The 25,273-nt window shown below is 35.1% G+C and overlaps 1 protein-coding gene across 1 annotated transcript in view; it reads right to left on the bottom strand.

The window, feature by feature from the left end:
* The window catches only part of LOC120779642, a 39,183-nt gene extending 15,014 nt beyond the window's left edge, over positions 1 to 24,169 (bottom strand). Inside the window, exons 1-5 of the mRNA XM_040111996.1 lie at positions 22,988 to 24,169; positions 11,411 to 11,659; positions 10,122 to 10,375; positions 2,037 to 2,218; positions 602 to 976 (exon numbers count right to left, since the gene is read on the bottom strand). Coding sequence (XP_039967930.1) covers positions 602 to 976; positions 2,037 to 2,218; positions 10,122 to 10,375; positions 11,411 to 11,659; positions 22,988 to 24,044 — 2,117 coding nt within the window. The 5' untranslated portion in view covers positions 24,045 to 24,169. The remainder of the gene's footprint in view (positions 1 to 601; positions 977 to 2,036; positions 2,219 to 10,121; positions 10,376 to 11,410; positions 11,660 to 22,987) is intronic.
* Positions 24,170 to 25,273: the final 1,104 nt, after the last annotated feature.

Raw genomic sequence — 25,273 nt, forward strand, 5'->3', positions numbered from 1 at the left:
TTTTTGTTTCGTTTTTACAGTTTTATACACGCCAAATTGGTTGAGCTCTTTTATGATGGCGAATAGAGAATATGTTTGGAGTCTACAATTAGTAAATAGCTTGAGAATTAACTTTAATATTATCTCAGTTGGTTATGATATTGGAATAGGGTTTCAGTTTTGGAAAATCTACAGAAAAAGGTAGTGAGATATTTAGGAAACTGACATTACATAAGAGAGAGGGAAAGAAAGATAATTTCCAAATGAAGGATCTTAGGATTATATGGATCCACTTTTGTAACCTAAAGCAATAATAAATCTAAGGAGATTACATTTAAATAATAATTGCTATCAAATATATAGTAAAATTTTGAAAAAATTGGTTTTAAAATGAATCAAGTGAAATCTGATGAAGGAAGGGTGAAATAATATAAATTCAGAAATTCTAGTTGAAGTGTAGATAATTATCATTCTAAGTAAATTGTATCGAAAAATGTTGAGAATTAAATCATTTTAGATTTGATTGTTTTAAAGAGTTGTTTTTTGGAAAGAAATTGTAGACTTATAAAATGTGAAATTCGCTCCCTTTCTTTCCACTTTAATTTGAAGTAAAGCGGTTCACCTTTGTTTCAAATTATTTTCACCATTCAAAAATGGATTAAAACTGTGACTAGTGGCGTGTGGTTTCTGAAGATTATGTGTTTGCTGTTGTTTTTGTTGTGTTTTCAGTTTTTGTTGTACTAGCTGTTGTTGCTGTTGTAATTGCAATTTTTGTTGCTGTACAAGTGATGGCGGTCGATGTTGTTGTGTAGGTGGTTGTTGCTGTGTTACCGGTCGATACCTTTGTTGTTGATGTTGTTGTTGTTGTTGAGGAATGGTTGGCTGTGTGGTACCCAAACCCCAAACAAGTATTTCATTGGCATCCTTGTTGGCATTTGGTTTAAAATAATTAGAATTTTCATCAACTTGTGCGGACCGATTTATATCGCCAATATAACTGCAAAATGAACATGCAATTAAAAAAAAACGAAATAGAAGGATCATGTGATGTGGTGTAGGTGTGTGTAAATAAGATTTTGTGAGGTTTGGTTGTTAAATACTCGATTAAAATAGAAACTTTAAATTTTAAGGATATACATGGGGAATGAAGTGTTCAGCTTTTGGGTAAAGTATGGTTCCGGATGATTCTTGGTTTATTTATGCTATTGTGTTTTGAGGACATTTGCAAACATATTATATCTAGATTGCGTAGTTTCCTAAAAACGAATCAAACCCATAAAATATTGACTACCTCTAAACTAGTGGGTAGAATAATTGCACTTCAACCAATTTATTTGGATTACTGAAGGTAAAACAAGTCAATTGAAAATGCCTGAAAGATAAATATCGTTATCTTGTTATAAATATCGGATCACTAGTTTGTGAATCATATCATTTTAAGTGAAGCAGCTTTTTATTGTAAAAAAATTGATAAAAAAAATTAAATAATGAAATAATTTTAGATTACCTTAAAGTGAAGTTGTTCGGGATAGCAGGCGCTATAAAAATTTAAGAATTTGGAAGCAAAGGACAAATCGTACTACAAAAATTGCATCGAAATGTTGCAAGGTCGCTGTAATTAGCGTATCACCATTGAAAGAAACCACATATGAAGAATAAAAAAACTAATTTTGCTAAAAAAAAAAAATTTTATACTATGGTTGGTCGAGCACTGTTCAACTGAACTGTTAGATTTAAAAACGTAAACCTAAGAAATATATTTTCGTTAAAAAAATTGCCGTTAAAAATGTTGCATAGATGCACTTTGAGCGTTCAGAAGAAGAAAAAAGAAAAAACGAACCTTGCTGAGAGCAGGTAGTTTAATGAAGCTCTATTTAGCCCGTTCTCAGTTTGGTGATATTGGGACGATATTAAACTTCATGACAACTTCATCAACTTTACAATTTCTTAGAATTCCGATAAAAAGGGTCTATACAGCATTTAGTAATACACAATTTACCAATTTATACAAATAAATCGCAATGAAAACGGGTATTATTTCGGAAAATATTACTCACTCTGAACCCAATCCCGGACCAGAATTTTCCCAATTACCCTCATTATGTTCCAATGAGTAAGGGCCGTAGTTTTCGTGAATTGGTGCGCCGTGCAAATATGTAGAAGGATGCCCTTTTGGAGGATGAGTATAAATAATTTCCGGTATTGAATGGTGTTCGGGTGCATGCCAAGCTGGAACAACCTGGAGGAAGGGCAAATAGACAAACGTAAATAGGCAAATTATATAAGCAAAGTACATTCATATGTAAATTTATATACATACATATTTGAGAGCTTAAAAAGCAAAAGTAAGTATTGGATTAAAAGTGAATACGAGTGCTTTCGAAAATTGCTTCGGGAAATTAATTAAAAGTTGTTTACTTCAAAAACTTCTTTTTATGCCGAAACACGCTCACGAGGACACATTTTTCATTTCAACCACAGATTTTTCACTTGTTTAGATACCCTGCCGAGATTCATAGGTATATAATACTGTACTCGTATGTATACATATGTTACCACATTATTGCCTTTAATTGACTATAGCCTCATTCGATTACAAAAATAATTTTTTCAACTATGACTCGTGTAATAAAATATTGCCCTTCGTATGGAATAAATAACGAGAACATTGTTGTGTTTCATAGATTATCGGTTTAATAAGCTGAACTCCTACGGGGGTCTCTCATAGCGACAAACACACGTACATACACATGTCGTTTCAAGGGCTGTGCCTGAAGGTTACCAAATTGCCATTCGCAGATAATAATGTAAGTTTTGAATACATTTCCATGCACATATGTATGAATGTACAAAATTTTCAAAGTACTTTTGCGTTCAAATTTCGTCGCCTTCTTATTCTCCATTGCCAAAGTTTGATTGGCTGTCAGATACAACTTCGAATAGGGTTTTCAATTAAAATGAGAAGGTTTAGAGCATTCGTGATTCTATGCTGCCTAATTTTCATTTTGTATTGAAATTGATTGCATTTGCATGTATAAGCATGGTTCTTATCTCTTGAGAACAATCTTGTCTATGATTAATGGTAGGTGGAATAAGTATTTCTTCTAATGACTTGGAACTTCTGTGCGACTTTTAAATTGTAGTATTCAAAAGACAAAAGCATAAAACATATTTACGGTATTCACAACGTGTCATAAAGCATCGTAAAATTATAAAATCGTAAATTTTTATACTAGTTTAAAAAATGTGTTGTTGTATTGCACTCTGAACGCTAGGTTTTCGGATCGTTCGGAACTTATAACTTCGTGAGACTATGTGAAACCCCTAATTATTATGTAATCATAATTCCTCCAACCACGCTTTTATTTTCACCTGGCCGTAATATGGTTTGGTTACAATTCTGCTTAATTGCTTGCGTCATACTGTTTATAGAGGGGACCATGAAAACAATGTTTAAAGAGTGTATAATATACATATGTACAAGTATAAGTATATACGTACACATATTTGAAATGTTTAGTAATGGAAAAATAGAAAAAAATTAACTTCGGTTGCAGCGAATGTATAATACCATTCACAAATAGGTGCAGAAGATTCCGTACGAGAAAAGATTCCATTGACGCTTCAGTTTGTTACTCAGCTATAAGCTATAGTGTTCCAAAATCGGCGGTTTCGACAAAACTCAAAAACTAAGGGACTAGATCGCGTGTATCCAAATAGATGGACATGGCTAAATCAACTCCTCTTTTAAGGTTGATTATTAAATACCCACACTTTATAGGATCTTTGATGCTTCCTTTTCGGTGTTGCAAACTTCTTGGCAAACTTAATATACTCCTACGGTATAGGAATCAAATATAGGAAAATACCAAATTAGAATTTCATGTAAATTCATCTAAACAAGTCTTATTTGGTTTTTTATTTTGTACTCGGGCAAAAACTAATGTAGTATGCAATCTGCGGTTCCGTTCGAGCTTAAGTCGTTTTTACTACATATATGCGTTTTTTAATAGTAGGAGTAAGCTTTGAAAGCCGGAGTGCGGAACTTTTATCCTAAACCTAACCTCGTCTCAACTCATATCTCTCGCACGGAGCCACCAGATTAAGAATTACTTCATATGAGAGAGAATGACTTTAAGTTCTTGTAAATTTACTATCAATTTCCTCAAAAACCGTATTGTGAGAATTTTGGAACTTCAGAATTTGCGTGGCTTCTAGGTAGGTAGGTAGGAGTGCAGCCCTATCGGGCTCAATTAACACTTGATGTGCCATTTTGATGCACTGTTCGTAGAACCTCCTGTATCTGCTATAACGTTTCACCTTCTCTTTCAAACCATTTTGAGGTTTCGATGAAACTACTTATGTCCGATATGCTTTTAGTGGAAATCCATTCAAGGTTTGGTGCTAGATGGATTCCAAGTGTTTTGTGTCGGATCTGTGCTAGAGCTGGGCATTCGCAGAGAAAGTGGAAGATTGTTTCCTTGCTCCCTGCTACTCTGCAGCCACGGCAGATGTCGTTGTAGGGCAATCCCATTTTGGACGCATGTTCCCCAAATGGCCAGTGCCCTGTTGTGGTAGCTGTTACTCTGTAAATACTTTTCCTTGACCTATTTAGTAAGTCGTTGGTTCTTTTCCTGTCATATGTTGGCCATAATTGTTTAGTTATGACACATTTTGTGATGTTTTTCCACCTGTTATTTGCAATTTGTTGAAATTGTCTACTGATCTCTCCTTTGATTGATCCTAGCGGACTTGGTATTATCTCCGCCTCGGATTCGTTGAGGAAAGCTCCTGCCTTTGCCAACTCGTCTGCTTTTTCGTTACCGAAAATGTTCCTGTGGCCGGGAACCCAGATCAAGTTTAGTTGGAGCTTGTCTTTTATTGCGCTTAGTGCTCTCTTGCAGTTGTATACTGTGCTGGAGTTTGTCATGGGTGAAGACAAGGCCAGGAGCGCCGCCTGGCTATCCGTGAATATATGTAGTTGCTTTATGTATATTCCCGTGGTTTTCTAATAGAACTTCGCAGGCATTTTCTATGCCCAGTGCTTTTGCTTGGAAGATGCTAGCCGAGTTCGGTAGACGTATAGAGAGAGATATGCCAAGATCAGAGGAGAATACCCCCGTGCCTACTCCACAGTCCATTTTGGACCCGTCGGTATAGACTGAGATGGTATCCTCCTCTTCTATTGAGCCTCTTCTCCATTCTCGTCTAGATGGTATCCTTACCTGGAAGTGTCTATTGAAATCCAGCTTTGGGAGAATGCAGTCTGATTTATTAATGGTGAGCTTGTTTAGGATTACACTATGTCCATAGTTCTGCTGGTTCCAACCTCACAATTCTTTTATTCTTGTCGCCGCAATAGCTGCTGTTTTTTGAATAAAAATGTCTATTGGTAGTTGATGCAGGATTACGTTGAGCGCATCAACCGGACATGACCTGATTGCCCCAGTAACACCCGCACATGCTGCTCTTTGTATACCATTTAATTTTTTAATGTTGTATTGTTTGTTTAGCGCTGGCCACCATACCAGAGCTCCATATGTAAGTATAGGTCTTATGACAGCCGTATACATCCACATGACTATACTTGGTTTGAGGCCCCAATTCTTGTTGACGATTCTCTTACAAGTATAGTAAGCCATGTATGCTTTGTTTATTCTTTTTTCTATATTTATTTTCCAGGACAATTTGGTGCCAATCTCCACCCCCAAGTATTTAGCTGTGGGGGATAGAGTGAGTGTTGTACCGTTTAGTACCGGAAGTTGAAACTGAGGTATTTTGGTTCTGCTTGTGAATAGCATCAGTTCTGTTTTGTTCGGGTTAACTCCTAGTCCATTGTTTTTAGCCCATATGTTTAACCTTCGAAGTGCTCTTTCCATAATCTCGCTGACTGTTGAAGGAAACATGCCTGATATCAACAACACTATATCGTCTGTATACGCCACTGCTTTCACCCCTCCACCGTTTAGTTGGAGGAGTATTTCGTTCAGCGCTACAACCCATAGGAGCGGAGAGAGGACCCCTCCTTGAGGCGTCCCTCTACTCGCATAGCATGTTTGTGTTGCAGCGCCGTTTGAAGCTATAATCTTCCTATTCTCAAGCATCGATAGTATCCATCTGCACACAGTGTCATCTATGCCACCATGTGCCAGAGAGTTAATAATCGCATTTACTTCTATGTTATTGAAGGCGCCCTCTATGTCTAGAAAAGCAGCCATGGTGTATTGTTTGTGGTGTAGTGATTTTTCAATTACACTTATCACCTCGTGAAGGGCAGTTTCGGTTGATCGGCCCTTTATGTACGCATGTTGGGACTTCGATAACTTCTCCGCCATTATTGTTCTTACGTGTAGATCTATTAGCCTTTCCAGTACCTTCAGCATAAAGGAGGTAAGGCTTATAGGTCTAAAGTCCTTGGCATTTTCGTGTGTTCTTCTGCCAGGTTTTGGAAGGAACACAACTTTACTTCTTTTCCAACTTCTTGGGATATAGGATAATAGAATGCTAGCTTTGTATATATTTTCAAGTCCTTGAACTATTGGTTCTACCAGTTTTTGCAACATTATGGGCATAATCCCGTCAGGACCTGCCGCTTTAAATGGTGCAAAGCTATTTATGGCATACTTGATTTTGCTTTTGTCTATTATTTGGCTTTGATAATCAGCTTCGTTCATCGGTGGTTCTGGTTGAACCCTCGTTGAAGGTGTTTGCTGACTCCCGGGGAAGTGTGTTTTAATTAGTACCTCCAGAGACTCTTTTGCCGAGGAGGTCCAATCACTTCCCTCCGTCCTAATGTAGGCAGTGTTAATATGCTCTTTGGATAGCATTTTGCTCAGCCTAGCGGTTTCACTGCAACTTTCTATCGATGTGCAGAAATCGTGGCTTCTAGTTCCTAAATTTGATATATGTACTTAATATCGAAGATATTTTATAAAAATTCACTTTTGTTCGAACCACCTCATGAAACTTGTTGGTAGGTAGATAAAGGGGGGCGGCAGAACATCCTTGGCCCCGGGCGCCCAATGTTGTAGCTACGCCACTGCGTCCATGTCCACTTAGTATTTGGGTGAGGAGGAAGTCTAGGCCTCATGTTATCTATATATCCACGTATGGATGTCCGGGATGAGTATGTGGGTCCACCGTCCTTTGGTTGAGGTTTGCCACCGTTGCTGCCACGTTGTGATGTTTTTGGTTCTCTAAGTTTACAGATGGTTCTGATAGCTGGTTCAATCGCGCGAATTCGTCTCCTTGGATGTCAATGGGCAGCATACTAGCTAGAACTTCAGCAGCGTCGCTTGATATCGTTCGGAGTTGCTACTCTTATAGCAGTGAGCCTATGCACAGCGTTTATTTGTTTTGCATATTTTTAAATCAAGTTAAATTACGGAATTCAATAGCAAAAGCAATTAAAGCTGTCCGGTAGGAACGCACGCAGCTCCTATTAACCATCATTCTTGATAGAGCATTATACACATATTTTGTTTGCTTTTTGTCGAAGTATACGTTAGGTATTCTTTAAATTTTAATTTGGAATCCAATATTACTCCCAGATAGTACTTCGGCCGTGAAATAATTCCGCATTTTCGCCGGCTTTTTGGATCGCTAACTCCAAGCGATTTTTTACTATGCTTTCGTACCCTTTCGTATTCTTCAAGTGGCTTGTTTGGTTTTGAAGGTAGAACTAAACGCTTTACCTTTCACGGGTCGGGGACCACTTCTTTTATAATACACGTGTATTACATTTTGATGATCAAGCTGGGTCTTAGAGTCATTGCTTCTTTTAGTGCTCTATTTGGTATACCTGCCTTGGTGTTTTTGATTTTTTTGCGCAATTATCAATATTTCATCTTCTGTGAGTAGTTGGGGTGACTCTGTAGTTTCATTTCGCTTAGCACAGAAAATGGGGTCAGGTATGGGAAATAACGCTTCAATGACTTTTCTCATAAACGATGGATTTTTTGGCCTCGGTGACTTATTTTTGAACTTCGACATATCTACATATGTACATATTTTGTAAATCGTTCACCAGGGAACTACATGTGTGTATATGTATGTATGTATGTATGCATGTACGTGCATTTGACATTTTAATATAATATGTACAAGAGCTTACCAAAATTTGTGCTACTTAAGAAAGACGAGAAGCTTATTAATATGAAAATTCAATCATGAAATTCTCTAATTTTCCATTTATGTTGGCAAATATTACTGCTGACACACACACGTACATATATATGTATATATGTATGTACATATGTATGTAGGTGTAAATTCCTTGCAGGATGAATTTGAAATTTGTTGGCGCAAGGCTAAATTAATGAATTATACTTGTATGTTATGGTTATAATAAATTTTAATTAATTAAAGCACGTGAATATTAAAATTCTACTCAAAAGTGTCAAATCGAAATTTGCAATTCCCTTCATTAGTGTCTGGTATTATGAGTAAAATAAACAATTAAAATATTCTGTGATGCATACGTGCTTACCGCTGACATGTTACTACGTACAAATGCATCGTTATATGTATGTGTACAGAACTGTTTCTGACATACCTCATACTTATAGGTGCAACACATTTGCACGTATTTCAATTAAAAGCATTTGTTGCCGCTGAATTTCACTGTTATTTGATAGATACAGTTTTTTAGATACACAACATGTCCCGAAAGGAAATCGACTTTAGCTTAACTTGTTGTAAATTGAGTTTGAGAGCTTATACAAAGTTTCAAGAAAACATTTTTATATCAAGATTTGCATATTCTATTTTTCAGAAGATATTCATAAATGTCTTAAAAATATCGTCGTTATCTCATTCCCTTGCATATAACAAACTCAATCTCTGCGAAAATCGAATTGACCACAAATGACTGAGAACAAATTAAAATATCAATATCAATAAGTAAAAGTAACGGTAGAAGTACTTTTTTCAATAGCCTTTTTTGACAGATCATGCGTGAGTCATGTCAAGCTGTAATGTTATTTTTATTCAGCATTGTTTGGCATTCCATTATGGAAAGACTTACGCTTGGACAACGCTTACAAGTCATTCAACTTTATTACGAAAACTCACGTTCTGTAAAGATAAAAATAACGGTTTGATGTAGTTTGTGGGCCGGTGGAATCGGTCTATATTTCTTCAAAAATGATGCCGATGAGTCCGTCAATATTAATGACGACCGTTATCGCGCCATGATAACCGACTATTTGATGCCTGAAAGCTCGTGATCTTGGCGACATTTGTTTGGCGGCCGGAGTTCCAAAATTTGGTACAAGGTTGCTTACAAAATTCAACTGAAGCCTAATGACCGTGCACAGTGAAGAGAATATTGAGCATCAACAAGATGCTGATTTTTCGAACAAAATCAACCTAAGTGATGAGGCACCTTTTTATGCTGATGAGATTGTTAATTGAGAAAATTGCCTCGTTTGGGGTTCTGAGAACCCACATGTGGCTGCGAAAAAGAAATGTATCTAATTGGACCATACTTTTTGAAAATGAGACTGGTGAATCAGTGACTTCCACTCGTGCTTGATATCGCGAAATGACTGTTGTTTCAACAAGACGATGCCACATGTCATACAGCTCGTGAAATACTTCGATTATGATCGGAATTGTCCCCGTAGGTTAAGAGGTTATTTAAAATTACAACTCTTTTGCAAAAAGCCTCCTACCACGCGAGCTTTAAAGGAGAAGATTCAACGTTGCATCAATGAAATTCATCCACACTTATGCAGAATAGTCCTGGAAAATTTCGATAAACGAGTGCGTTTGTTTATGAAAAGCTGTTGAGGCTATTTGATGTTTTATTGCATAAATAACCCAATCCTATATACTTTATGATTAAATAAAAAAATTACAAAGACTAAAGACTGTGTTTTCTATTTAGTTCTAATCTTGTGTTAATTTTGGAACACCCTGTTTTATTATTATCCAAACAAAATTAAGTGAATGTCGTAATGGATGCTAAAGTTTTCCTTGCAGGAATGCTCTCTCGCATGCCCACAAACAATTTTACGCCCACTGCTTTTCAGTTACCATTTTATTTTATTTTTTCATTTTAATTCAATTCGGCGCCTTCTCTCACTTATCACGTCTTCCCATACCCACTTTCTTTGGCTTTATGGCAAACAGTTACTTACCGTGTGATGGTGGTCGATAAGATGATGGTGGTGATGATATTTGGTGGAGTGATATGTCTGTTGATAATAGGAGCACAGCTTGAAGAGATGTGACAGCGCGGGGAAGAGGAATAGCAAGAATTTGAGCAGCAACTTCTTGGCAGCGCCGACACCTATCACCAACGGCAACAGCCAGAACAATTTGATTTTGATGATTTTTATAATGAGCACAAGCGCCAGAAATGATAGTAATAATTTGCTGCGTAAGAATTTCTCTGGAAATAAGATGATTTGTTGAAGAATAATTAGTCAGATTTCATTGAAATTTCAAGTGCGTTTGAAAGGCAATATTAGGACTTGAAATTCTATAACAATGAGAAAAGTCATTGATGTGAAGTACTTTAGGGTATTTATAGAAAATAAAGGAAATTTGATATTGCAAATTCAAGCAAATATAAAGGTGAGTAATTGAACTAACAGAAATGCACTAACACAATTTTGACAAGCAACTGTTAATTTAAGTTGTATTCAATTGCAAATTTACCTAAGGCAAAAAAAGACAAGATAAAATATTTTAGCCTTTGGAAACCATAACCTAGCAATTTCTGTGTATGAAAGCCTTATGCTATGTAGTATAAGTATATTTCTTCGGAGATTAGTTCATTGTCTTAGACAATAACACACGCCAATTTTGCGAAAATATTTCGTCAAATGAAAAAGTTTTTCACACAAACACATTATTCCGATCGTTCAGTTTGTATGAAAGCTTCTTAGTATGAAAACGACGGATGCAAAATTTTAGAACGACGGACGGATAGGCAGATGGGCATAGCTAAATGGACTCACCTCATCACCCAGATCATTTATATATTACATATGGTACATAGTACTTTATAGGATTTCTGGCATTTTCCTTTGGGTGCTAGAAGCATCATGACAAACTTAATATATGTAGCCTGTTCAGGCTATAAATTTTGTAAAACCTCGGCGATAAATATCTCGATATCTGAATCTTTTCCATGTAATTGGCAACAGTTAATAGAAAAAGCGAACGGGCACCATTAAGTGGTATCATGTTTAGATTCTTCTAAAAGGTCTCAAAAATATTAATAGTCTAACCTAAAATTGAAAATATTGAATTCTCACCGACCTTATAGATATTAAACCTTCACAATAGTTTAAATCAATAAAAATGTATATATTAAAATTTTTAACTTTAAGTTTGTAAATGAGTTTTAATGAGCTCGTACACCTCCCTATTTCATTTCGTTATAATATTGTTATTACATTTATCCGTCAAAAGAACTTACGTATCTTCTTCATGATTATTTTGCCAGCCAAACGGGCTTCCACTTCCTGTTTCGGTATCAACTCCAGCTTTGCGATAATTCCATTCCCTTCGAATGAACGTGGAGAAATGCGAAATGTGGCGCCATCGAACATCATCTCCGGCAATTTTATTTCCATGTCGTGTGTCATAGCGAATTTTACGCTTTTGCCATAGAGGGCGTTGGTAACTTCTTCAATGGGCGTTTCAATTGTCTCACTCTCTGTGTGGGCTAAAAAGACAGAGAACTCATTACAATTTATTGTGAAAACAGTATTGATGTGAAAATTCACAATAAAATATTTTTAAAATGATTCTGCTTGCACCAAAGAAACTTATGTGAGTAATTACATATTTTATAAATGCAAAGCTTAATTTCATTTATAAATTTATTAATAGCAATTAATAGCAATAATTTCTGATATAATCTTCACCAAATGGGTTTCATATAACCCATTGGTTCTATGTAAGATATTCTTGTAGCTTGTTTGTTAAAAAAAGTATTATCCAATTCGAAATACAAGAAAACACTTAGCGATCTTTTCGATATTCCCACATTATATGTGACCTGGTCTACGGAAAGGGGGCTTAGGTGTCAAAAAAAGGAGAACAATTAATGAGATAACGAGAAACTGACGAAACTTTAAACAGCTGTTTCCCAGAAAACAAGTTTTCGCACGTTAGCTCCCTTTTCGTAGACCAGTTCACATATATTGATTTGCTCTACAATAAAGACTACCGCATGATAAACTTGTTCCATGCTTTTCCAGTCAGGCTTACTCATTTACTTTCTCTTTGGTCCGCCCCTCTACAAAAAAACAAGTAAGTTCGAATGTAACTGAAAATTTTATACCCTTGCAACTTGAAAGGACCAAAGTCGGGGAAATTCCATTAGGTCCTGACAAAACTTTATAATAAAAAAAATGTTGCGAAAGAACTAAATATTCATTATTCGAAGAAATCGTAAATAAAGAATAATCAGTTTTAGTATCTCATTGACTTATATTGAAGGCCATATACATAGACTCAGATTTACTGTTATACAAGTATTTTAGATCTAAAATTATATTGAGAGCATCTTCACCTATGGTATGTGTATGTGATGTCAACTTGTCGGAAGAGGATGCAGAGGATGGCAAATCATTACTTTAGGGATATGAGTTTTAGAGGTACATTCCTTTTTAAGTAGTTTTTATTATTACATTAAATAAGCATTGAGCCGATTCAGCCCATTTTTGCCATTCAGACATACTACTTATTATCAGGAAAACTTGCCTAAAATTGTTCAAGTAGGTTCGAAGATTTGTGATTTCGCCTAAATTTGAGCGATGCCACGCCCATTCTCCAATTTAAAAGTTCGTGTGTATGTCGGATTTACTTCTTGATTTATAACACTATTTTCAGACTATTTTGGGAACAGCTTGTGCAAATTCGGGTGATATAGCTTGAATTGTTTGAAAGAAATAATACATCAATTAAATCTATTTAGGGGCGAGACCATGCCCAATTTGTATAAAGGTTCCAACTAGAGGCGCCCCTTGTTGTTGCGAATCCTTGTACCAAATAAGAGTCTTAATTTTCGGCCTAGTTGATGTTTGTGGGCGTGGCAGTGGTCCTAGTACGCTCGTCTACGAACTAGTGGCAGAGGTGAAGAGGCATTTAAAATTTTAATACATTTTTACCTTAACTCAAGTAGTTATGGCAACATGAAATTAATTATTTTCTTAAAGACCATTTAAATATCTAGGCGAGATGAGCTACGAAATTGCTTGTATTTAGTTTTGTTTGTACTCATTTATCTCTGAAGACTTCCTTCATTCGCACTGTAGTGAATATTTTGCATTACTCTTCTCCTTTTTTTACGTACACTTCCATTATAGTTTTCATTTTCTCTCTTAGCTGAAAGCATTAACATGGCAGAAAACCTTTCCCTTTAATGCTTCCTACATTTTGAGTATTTGGTATTTGTATTTATTTCGGGCAGCAGTAAATAAGTTGGCCAACTAAACACTACGGTAGATTGGCAATTACAGTGAAATTCCATATTGTGGGCAGTCCTTACAACCGGACAGCTGCCATAACCGGAAAAATTGTATAAGCACACCGTTTTCATTAATATTTTCATACAAATCACGAGTACGTTCCAATGACCGGACACAGACACTATTTCTTTCAAATTATCTCTGATAACCTGACAAGATCATAAAATATTTAAAGGAAATTGTTTAAAATTTGTAATTGCTATTAATTTGTGGATCATAGCAAGCAAATTGACTTGTGCAGGCGTCTCTAGTCAGAAGAGCGGTCACCAGGTATATTGTAGTTCTGAGTCTGGGAAATATGTTGTTGTAATTTTTATTAATATTGTTGCCAGGTCTAAAATGTTTGGTCATCTCTACTGAAAAGAGTTGAAATATTTTTCATTTTTGTAAATCGTTTCGTATTCAACTTGCTAGTATACGAATATACGTAGATGAAAATAATATACATTCATATTTTTATATATACGTATGTAAATACATATACTTATGTACATATATATGTATATGTTTCCTAATCCCAATAATCTTTTCTAAACAATTTTGTAAAATGTGAAGCATTTAATAAATTACAGCTTTTGTCCTTATTGCGACTCTAAGGATACACAACAGAAGTTTTTGCCATTATCCCCATGTGCACAGCTCCCATAGTGCGACGGTGGGTGTCCGTTTATGAGGAGTTACACTGTAATCCGTTGTCAAATTCGGCTTGGACTCGCACTGAACTTTGAAATTCGATTTTGTTTCCGGGCGCTACAACCACAATCGAGTCAATTTGCTTTGGAGCTAAAGTTCCAAATTAATGTTCGTGTTGTTGTTGTTCGGCATTTGCACTAGAACATGTAATTTACGGCAGTAAATAAAGGCAGGGTAGAGCGCGCTTGTATATATGTATTAATATATGTGTGTGTCAGCACAAATTGGCGATTGTAAGCCTCATGGAAGGCGAAAAGTAAAAGCTTGCCTTCAGTTGCCTGAAAGGCGTCTGTGCACATTCACGCAGACTTTGACTAAAATAACTGAGATTAAAGTAAAAGTAAATCATTTAATTTCATAAAAGTTTGGCTCGTTGAGAATGTATTAGAGAAAATTTACAAATTTTCGGGGAAAAGAATGTTAGTCAGTGGATATACATGTGCTCTTTAGGACTGTGGGGAATCAATTAACCTATCAGTCGAAGAGGCTCAGTTCAGTTAGGTCAGCAAAACAAAAATACAATGACAAATATTCACACATAAATTGTTTATTTTTGCAATTCATTACCCATATCTTCACCCGTTAGAGCTGAAAGAACGACTTAAAAATTTAAATTTTACAAGAAAGGCTTTAACTTGTGATTGTTGAAACAAAATAAAAACGCATTTTTAATGTAAAAGAAATTGATCGAGTTTGTTTTGCATATTTTAGGTCAGTTTTACTGTTGTGAATGGTTTAAATGATAAATAAAAATAGAATTTCTTTTTTGTTTTTGTATTTTTAAAACGTATAACTTAAAATCAATTTGTTATTTTTAAGAAAACTGTAAGAAAGAATCATAACACTATTTCACATGCGTCAGAAGATATGTCAGCGCCGGATTGCATCACAAGAGCTGCCCGTTCGTTTGAGCATCTAGTATAGTTTGTACGACTCGAAATCTCTTTCTACACAATACTATCAATTGAATAATACAAGGTGCGTTCCAACGTAAACAGGATTTAAAAAAAAACAGAACAAATGGTTTTTTTCGGCAAAATCAATTTATTTTATTCAAAATAGTCTCCTTCTGCTTCAATACAGCTTTTTGCACGGTCCAAAAGCATGTCGAACGAGTGTCTTAGCTTGTTGGCCGGCATGGCCGCCAGTATTCCGGTGAAAGTCTTTTGGCCTCTGGCCTCTACGTCTGCATAACACTTTTCTTTCAAGGGCAAATGCATTTTTCCGAAAAGGAAGAAGTCGCACGGTGCCATATCAGGCGAATACGGGGAGTGGTTAATGGTTAAAATGCGATTTTTGGTCAAATAATCGTCCTTCGAATGTTGGATTCTGAGCAATTTTTGGTCGTCAGTCAATTTGTGCGGAACAAACCGTGCACACAACTTTCGTAAGCCCAAATGTTCGGTCAAAATGCAATAAATCGATGTTTTGGAGATGTTCAATTCCATTTCCATGAATTTTAATGATGATTTCGGCAGATTTTTGATGAATTCACGCATAGTTTCGATATAATTTCCGGTGATCACGGATTTTGAAACATTTCGGTAAAAGTTTTACCAATTTTAATTACCAATTTAATGTTGGCTCTTTGTTCGAAGCTCAATTTCGCACCGATAACACAAACATAATGACACTTAAAACGCAATAACTTCACTTCCAATCAATGAAATGTCATGAAATTCTCACTGGACAATAAATAAAGATAGCAGAACCAGTCGACATATAGAGGGCGCCACCAGGGGGCGCTAGATTCAAAAAGTCCTGTTTACTTTGGAAAGCATCTTGTATCTATAGGAAATAAAGTATCTATACTTTAAGGCAAACAAACATCTACGATTTTTGAAAATCATAAATTGACCCCATCCATTCAATATATGGTTTTTTAATTTCAGAAAATTTATGACTTTTTTGGACTGACAAATTTATATATTTACTTAAGTTTAAATACGAATATAGTTGCCAAAAGTGCATTTGACAAATTCATAATACATAAATTGTGTATACTTATACGAATTAATTTCCTTTTGAAAGGAATTTACTTGTATGTAGTTGTCTATAATATTGGCAAATATGCTCACTTGGTCATATTCTTAATTTGTGTCTTAAAAAAATATATTTATTCTTTTTCTTATAAAGAAATGCGAATATAAAGATAGTTCTAATAGAAATATTTTATTATTCTTTATTTTTTGGCTCAGCTTGGAGTATAAATATAACTAAGTTGTAATTTGTAATTAAATTAGAAAAAAGTTTAAGGGGGTATTCTCATATAATCACTTCGAAAAATCGATTTTTTTTTTATACTTTGACAGTAAAACCTATTGAAAACATGCTGTGAAAAAATCAGACCGAAACTCATAGTATTTGATAAGTTACAGCTCATAGTCGCCTACGTGTCGTAAGCGACTGTCTGCCAGGCGCCAAGACAAGTCTGCAGCTCTTGAAACTTTAAACGCATTTTTCTCGAATCATCATTTTCTGAAACTGTCATGGTTCTAAAAAAAAAGTATTCAACCGATTGCCTTAAAATTTACATATGTTCTTCTCATCATTTATAGTTATCGTCCCTACCAGAATTGTTTATTTCCGAAAACATTTTCATATTTTTTTTAACGATTTTTAACGAAAAAACAAGATTTTTGTGACTTTTTTGACGATAGCCGCATAACTACTGAATAGTAATCCATTAGATTTTTTTATTTCAGACAACATGAACAGCCGCCATCACCATGACCAGTGAACTCCTTTGTTTTTGTTGGGGACTACTTTGATTTAATAAAAAAATATTAAAAATGTAAAAAACGAATTTTTTTTTCTACATTTCAAAATACAAATAAAAATATATTAAAAAATTAAAATGATTGAATTTTGTTGTCGCATAAAAAAAATTTTCCTAAAAAGTGGTAAAATGTATGCGTTCACATGAGAGTACCCCCTTAATGTAATATTTTGTAGATTTCCTCTACTTCCTTTGTAGCAGTGCATTAATAAAAAGCATTTGTTAAGAACCGTTACCACCTGCTATGGAAGACATGTATTAGGTCTGCTTCACATATTACCTAATCTACTCAAATAATTTAACACACACTGATGCCTGAAACTGGCTACAAATTCACTTTCATTTTCATCTCATACTTGTGATTATTGTACTTCATTTCTAATGATAATTTATGCTAATTCTTTTACAATACTTGCTTTGGTCGATTTCTTACACAAATGATTTCATTTTCATTCACATATGTAAATATGCATGAATATACCCTGCAGGAAAATTCACAAGTGTGAATGAACTTTTCTGTAAGTTTACTTTGAAAAGCTGTCAGAATTACATTTCATTAAGTAAATTTTTACCTTTCTATATTAGTATATATGTATTTATATACTTGTATACTCAGGGGTAAAATATTTCACTATTATTGGAAAAATGGTAGACTGTCAGCACGAACAAATTACCAAACGACCGACCAAAGGTAGTCGTTTCGGTTTCTTGAATTTTTCACGATAATTCCGTTTTTTTCTACTGGGTTTTTATGCAGGTATGTGTGAGTGACTGGTAGACTGGAAGTGGTCAGCGCACAGTTTACGTGCTGATCGCTGCTGATCTTCTTTACTTCTTTCTTATGTGTGTTAACGCAATACTCTTTGTTCGTGTTAAAGATTTTATTTAACACATTTCTTTTATCAGCTTCTTCATCGTCTGCTTTGATCATTGATGTTAACTCTTACTTGTTGTTGTTGCTGGCTTCTTAACAAAAATTCACTTTTGCTGGAAAAACTTTCACTAATCAGCGTATGCACGTAGGTACATATTTAAGCATGTTTATATGTGGTTATGAATGTACGAGTATGTATGAATTTGTCAGCCGATAGCTGTTAATAAGTGCATGTGTGTGTGCATGTCTGGATGTTAAACGCGTTTGGTCAGCACGAAACCGAATTTATGTGAAAATTCCAAGCGAGTGTTTGTGGTTGTTGTTATTGGCGTAAAAGTTAACTCTTTCGCTCCACATGCGCATGCTTAGCCAATCTCGGACTTCGTTGCGCTTCTAAATGTAATCTGTGAGAAAAAATTGCATTCATTACATTCGATGTGGTTCACGTGAAGTCCAGTGGCTGTTGAGTCATTCTTTTCGCATTTTTTTTTCGTTGTGTATTTGTTTATGTTTATCTTTTTTTTGCACTTCGAAACTTTCATCAAATAGTCGCACACGCAGTAATGTGTTTGCCAGCAAACTGAGTTAATTTAAGTGCTTTAAGGCAGCTGAGCGAGGGGGCTCGAACATGGTAGCATGCCTCATCTGATCTTAATATTACATAATAGTTGTCATTGATGTAACAGTGAAGTTAATTGTCAAAGATAATTTTCGCAATTAAGTTTCTACAGTTTAATTGTCTGCTACTTGAAGTAAAGTAGCCTATTTTTTATGTAAATAAAAGATAATTGTGCGACAATAACATGCACACGGCAACAGTACTCTCTACTTGGCTATAAAAATGTTAAACAATTTAATTTGCATTATATAATGATTAATGTCACTGGTAATGTGTGCTTACTAAACGCATTTGCTGTTATATAAAATGTGTTTGTGAAAATGCGTATATTTATGCAAATAATTTACTTGCGTCTTTATGTAATAAGGAAGAAACTCAAAGGCAAGCCTTTTCTCAATACTTAATATGACGCTCACATTAATCTGATGTCTGTATTGACAATGTGAAAATGGTTGAAACTGAACTTCTAACACGCTTATTTCTCACATAAAATAATTTTACATTACATCTGATTTTCCATTTTACCGCATATAATAGAGAGCCAATGATGTTTTTGAAAAGAAAACTTTGCACAACTAGTCCTTTTAAGGATGGAATACCTTAGGGTTAAAAATTGTCCAAATTATATGAATATACCGTCTATGTGCACCCCAGCGCTCTTGGCTGACTAATTATCGAAAGTATCGGTTGATCTATGAGATATATTACGGAAATACGAAGAAAATATTAATCTGATAATAGAAAAAATTAGTAAAATCGGGACAATATTTTCCCTAGCATCCATCTACTAATATAAATATTTTTGATCTTCCGGTTGACTTCATACTGCCAAAATTGTCTAACTTGTGAGTGATTTCAGTGATGACAAATCGGTATGTATGTTCTTATGATAACAGTATATATTTATATTCGAGGTTAAAATAAATACAATTGGGTGAAAACTTGGTCTAGTCCTCATTTAACTCAATCTTAATCTTTATAGATTTTCAAATATTCGGTTGATTTATTCCATATATACTCAGAGAGCATTTTGTTATGTTAATAATATGTAGTAATACCAAAAATAGATACAATCGAGTTAACACCGTACCTATCCCCCATATACATAACAAAAGATTTTTTAACTTCTGGTTAGCTTTATATCGTATATATCGGTCAATTTTTATGTTATCTTAGTATAATTAACTGATTGATCTACATATTACCCAAATGTAGAATATTTCGGTCAGGATCTGAGTTATATATTTATAAAATTATTTGAAACTATTTTATCGAGCAACGACAAAGATATGTCACATATAATAATTTCCAACTTTCAAGCTGACTTTACACCGTTTAGGTTGGTCAAATGTGTTTATGATATTACAATGAAATTAAGTGGACAAGTTTTCTTAAAAATTATATGATCTAGCGCTGAATATGACTGAAATTGGTCCAACCCTTGTTTCAAACCTTATATCTCTAATATAATGAATTCTGACGTTTTCCACATCATCTCAATACATTAAATATAGCCTCTACGTTTGAATTTACTTATATCACAGATAGTATATCTTATTCCAGAATGATTTAATATAAGAACTAAAATATAGTAATAAACCTAGATCCACTTAGTATGGCCTTCAGTATAATATAATAAAATAGCACATTTCATTGCAATGCTTTCACGAATTCGTCTAGCAATGAATGTTAAACAAAGTTGTGCTAAAACCTGAAGGTTATTCCCGGCTAAGAAAGAAGATCCTAAGGAAATTTAATTTTATCTATTTGAATTAAAATTTTGCATATGTTGAAGGTAGGCGCGGTTGTGTCTAAAATATATGATTTCACCTGCAATTTTGGGCGACATTGTCCAATTTTGAGATCTGCTCCTGGGAAGCCTTTCCGGACAGTATAGGAGGTGAAATTTAATGTTTCTTATTTGTTTGTTTAGTGAGTTATCATATACAGTCAATCCTGGGTAAGTGAGAACTGGATAAGTGAGAAATCTCTATAAGAGAGAATAGTTTTTCCCTCATGGACCTCCATAAGTGGGACTGTTACTTATCTATGCCTCTATAAGTGACAGTCGAGCTTTATTTATTTATGTATATTATTTAGGAGGAACCATAGCTACAATAAAAATACGTACATACATAAAAGATACACATATACAGTAACAAAGGACAAAACAAATTACAAATTTAACGTCTGATACTTTATGACTCATTCTTAACTTTCGTGGAACTTCCTTCCATTGTTTTTGTATTGTTTTATTGTCAATATTGTGCATATCGCATTGTGTTATCGCACTCGCGTTAGTGAGCAACCTCTATAAGCGAGAATGAGATTGTGCTCCCTTAAACTCTCGCTTATCCAGGTTTGACTGTAGTTAGTAACTATTATGTGGGAAATCCGTTTTTAACCATTTTCACATAGTCTGAAGAGGTACCGAAAGGATTTTTCTTCCACAAGTTTTATTGAAATATATTGTGTCAAAAAAGTACCCGGAAATTATAAATAAAACGTAAAATATTTAATTATTAATCAATTTTTATTTTGTCGCCTCCAAAGTAATCCCCACCATATATAATACACTTATGCCAACGATGTTTCCAGTTCTCGAAAAATTTTTCATTTTTGCATATGAAACTCATAAACACATGTCTCATCGGTTAGAATGTTCTCCATCAATGTGGAATCGGATTTCGCAAAAAATTCAGCTTTATCGAGACGAGTCGAGCAAAAACGCATTTCATACTCAAAATGTCCACCAAAATCATTCGAACGGACTCGCGAGAGACGTTGAGTTCTCTTTCCATCTCTTTAGCATTTGCCTGACGATTTTCAAGTACCATAACATTCACTTTTTTTATATTTTCATCAGTTGAAGAAGTCGAAAGTCGTCCAAAACAGACAGCCTTTGAAGGGTTTGGACCACCCTTAGGCTTGTGTTTTTGATAAAAATGAATGAATATTTTTTTCCACTGTAAAAATCGCAACGTACTACTAAGAGCTGCAGCAAGCAAGCTGGTTGATAGATCGCGGCATAGTTGTTTACGACAGTCCTACCAACTTAGCAAAATACATTATTTTGAAACATCAATTGCCCGGGGAATATAATCACAATTTCCGGGAGTTTTTTTCACAAAAAAAATACAAATACCTCTCTCTACTGAGATTCACTGTACTAAATAACAATTTTGTATCTTCGGCATTCTTTTCGACTTTATTAAGATATTTAATAGGTTCTCGATTAATGGCATTTTATGAGCGGGCTAGTGGTCATTTTACGCACCTTTACAATACTGAATTTTTCATGCTCCCAAAATATCTCAATTTTTACCCAAGATACCACTAACACCGACAAACTGACGGACGGATGGACGAACAGACAGTTAACGGGACTCATCCAGTCAGTCTAGTCTAAGTTCATATCTATCTCGATTAGTTTTGGTGTTACAAGCAACCGTTATGAAACACAACTATTATACTCTGCACTTTTAGTGGTTTGTGAGGTAAAAGGCGGTCAAACCCACGAGTTGTCTTATTTTAGAGCTTAATATTGCACTTTACAGATATTTGCTTATTGTCATTATATGGGCGGGACAATAGTCCGATTACGTCAATACAAATATTACCTTCCTGTTATACCATGGAGCACGTTACAAAGTTTCATCACAACATTTTATTTTTTACTCAAGTTATCGCTTGCACAGACAAACGTAAGTCCTGTTACCCAGGGGAGTATCAGAGTTGCGAATTTGTTAATTCAAATAGTTTTGGATTAAATATTAAATTCTTGTTTTTAATCTCGATGTTGGGGTTAAAAATTTTAATGGAAAATTGTATAACAAGGAGACCGAAAAGGTTTCTGCCCCTTTACGATATGTAATGCCAAGATCAAAATATTTCACAAATCCCACTTTTTTACTGATTACATACATATATTATAAAAGGATTATTCCGTGGTGGTTCCGTGGTTTTTATTTTATGTGAAATTCGGTAACGGTGAATTGAGACTATTAATATATACCATATAGTATGAATAATTGTTGACCGACTCTGTGTGTTTGTAATATCTTTCCAGATTGTTTCGTTTATTTGACTTTCTTTTTCTCTATAGTGAGGAATGCGAGAAAACATCTAGGGTAAATGTTTAGTTACTACCCTACTGGCACGTTGTCCACAAATTGCCAGGAAGGTGGTCAGAATGTATAAAAGGCAATGGTCAATGCTTTGAATAATTTTTATTTTACTTTTCCATTCAAAATTTGTATTTAATTTTCACAAAAAAAAAAAAAAATCATTTCATACCGGTATAACTGAAAAATTACTTCGAACGGACCATGGCACTTCCGAAATGAAATTGAGTATTCGAAAATATCCAAGTATTCGTCTATTTGAATATTGAAAATTTCTTTTATTTGCTTGTAAGTATTGCTTCTAAAATAACAATTAAGGAAAACGCACACACGTATATACTATATGTACAAGATATTAGCAATAGGCAAATATAAATAAAAACACATATACATATGTATTAAAATCTATTATTTTTAGTTTTTTCCTACCTTTTGTGGCTCGGCCTTCTTCATGGGGTATCTCGTTGGAGAGTAACTGTTCTTCCTCGGATAGCAGCATCTTAATTGAGTTCTGTTCTTCTGAAGATCCATCCATGCCAGCCTTCGCGGCGGCCGCTTCCGTTGGCTCATGTTGCATATCCGCGTAGTCCACTTGATTGCGGTAGAATTTCAAGCGCTGCGTTACATTTACATCGTGTGCGTCGAGCGCACCGTTTAAGTACGTAAAAACGTTCTTCTGGAAACAACTGACGGTGGGTTGCTGGTAGCAATCGCGTATAATGTCATCCCACAATTCATTGCCAGTGGAGAAACGTTTCGCGAAACGCATAAAAATCGAGTCGCTGCTATTTTTGCGGCCAGCATTTCCACTACCATCACTGTCACCATTGATTTGGCTTTGATTGCGCCAACTATAGCCGTGGCTGGTTGTTGCATCGAGCTCTTGCCAATTGCTTGTGTTAATTGCTAATGACGGGCTACTAAGCTCGTTGCTGGGGAGTACGGTTTGATTGTCTCTCGTAGTCGAGTGCATTGGTGTCGTACTTTCGTACATGTCCATGCCTTCAGTTGTCGTCACACTTGCAACGGATAGCAGGATGACAAGTAGCAGCGCAAATGGATGGAGTTTGTCGGACAAGTGGCAGCCTTGCAGCATAAACATCGCTCGCATACGCAATGAGTTTCTCGGTGTGACTGATGCTGCAGAAGATGGGCTTTGAAAAAATGATTTATTTGCTGGCGTTGCCCTACTGTGCTGATTTTGCACGCAGTGTCTGTGGTTGATCACGGCCGCAGCTGCTGTGTGACTATGTTTGCTGTTGGTCATGCTGATGTCGACTTGTGGGTTTTCCATCCAATTTGGCAATATGATTGATCTGTGGTATGTGTCGTTGTTTTTTGTTTCTGTAGTTTCTATTTTCAAATCGGTGGTTCTCACCATCGCGTTTGCTAACAAAACTTCTTGGTGGTGATAGTCTCGCAGTTTTCTCTGCAGTTGTTGTTGTGGATGCGTCCACTTCTGTAGTTGGTTGTGGCTTTGTTGCATTTGTTGTTATTGTTTGTTTAATGTTTTCACGTGTTTTGTTTCTTAGAACTTCTTCTTTTGCAATATTTATTGCTGGTTACAATTCAACGCTTAACAACTTTCTACTTCTTGCGATTTTTCCATTGATGAAGTCACTTTTTCTCAATTATCCGGCTGCACTAGTCAATGAAGATGCATATTTAATTACGTTAGTACTATTTCTTATTCGGATACACACATCCTCGAGTATATTTGGGATTATTATTAGGGAAGGAGAAGTTTAAAGAATTTCAAAAGAATTTCGAGAGGATTTATCGGATTTGAGTCCTATGTGTGAAGCAAGTTTTGGGCCGTGGGCTTTAATTAGAGCACAAATATATGCCTCTTAATTTGCAGTTCTTTGCTTTGAGAATTATTTAAATGTGAAAATTCGTTTAGACAAATTTGATAAGCAAGGTTCTCACAAATCAGAAATCGGCTAGATACAACAAGAAATTCTATAGCGGTCAGTATTCACTGACATTTGCATCTATTTTATATAGACGATCAACACAAATTTCAAAATATAGGTTTTTAAGAAGATCTAAAATAATTTCGATCTAATATAGATAATATGAAAGAGGGTTCCGAGTATGTATACGGCTTCTAAAACCAATTAGCCATCTAAAAGTGTTCAAGAATGACGTATTCGTATGAGAAGAGCTAAAAGTCTAAATTCTATGTTCATGATTTAGTTAAGAACTTGCTGTTATCTCAACAATTTTTTATAAATGACTTAATTTGATTTTTAGCTTGAGGTTCGTTGCTTAAATCTTTTGTTTTCGCAATAGTGTAGATGAGCTTTCACCAAGTTAAAAGCACTTCCTATCGGTACGACTAATCTCAGTACAAAGGGTTAATGTGACACCGTTTAAGATAATTTTTTACCCATAAGCGTATAAACCTTTGAAAACACTCTATTCAATTACAAATAGTTTCTTAATTTGTTTAACAACACACTTTCTGCTTATCCATACATACAAAATTCATGAAAAAAGAAGCTTAAAAATCAGCTAAAAAAAAAACAAAAACATGAGAGTAAACAAACTTTGGACCACAAAGGCCCGCTCGTCGATTGTGGGTGAGTGTGTCAAAATGTTGCCCACTTTTCGAACAATTTCACTACGTGCGCGCTTAAGCCGACTCTTTGAACTATTGTGAGTGAGACCGAATGCTTATTGTTGTGCCCACTTTTCTATGCCAACCATTCA

Source organism: Bactrocera tryoni, chromosome 1 (assembly GCF_016617805.1).
Source record: "Bactrocera tryoni isolate S06 chromosome 1, CSIRO_BtryS06_freeze2, whole genome shotgun sequence".
Taxonomy (NCBI): Eukaryota; Metazoa; Arthropoda; class Insecta; order Diptera; family Tephritidae; genus Bactrocera; species Bactrocera tryoni.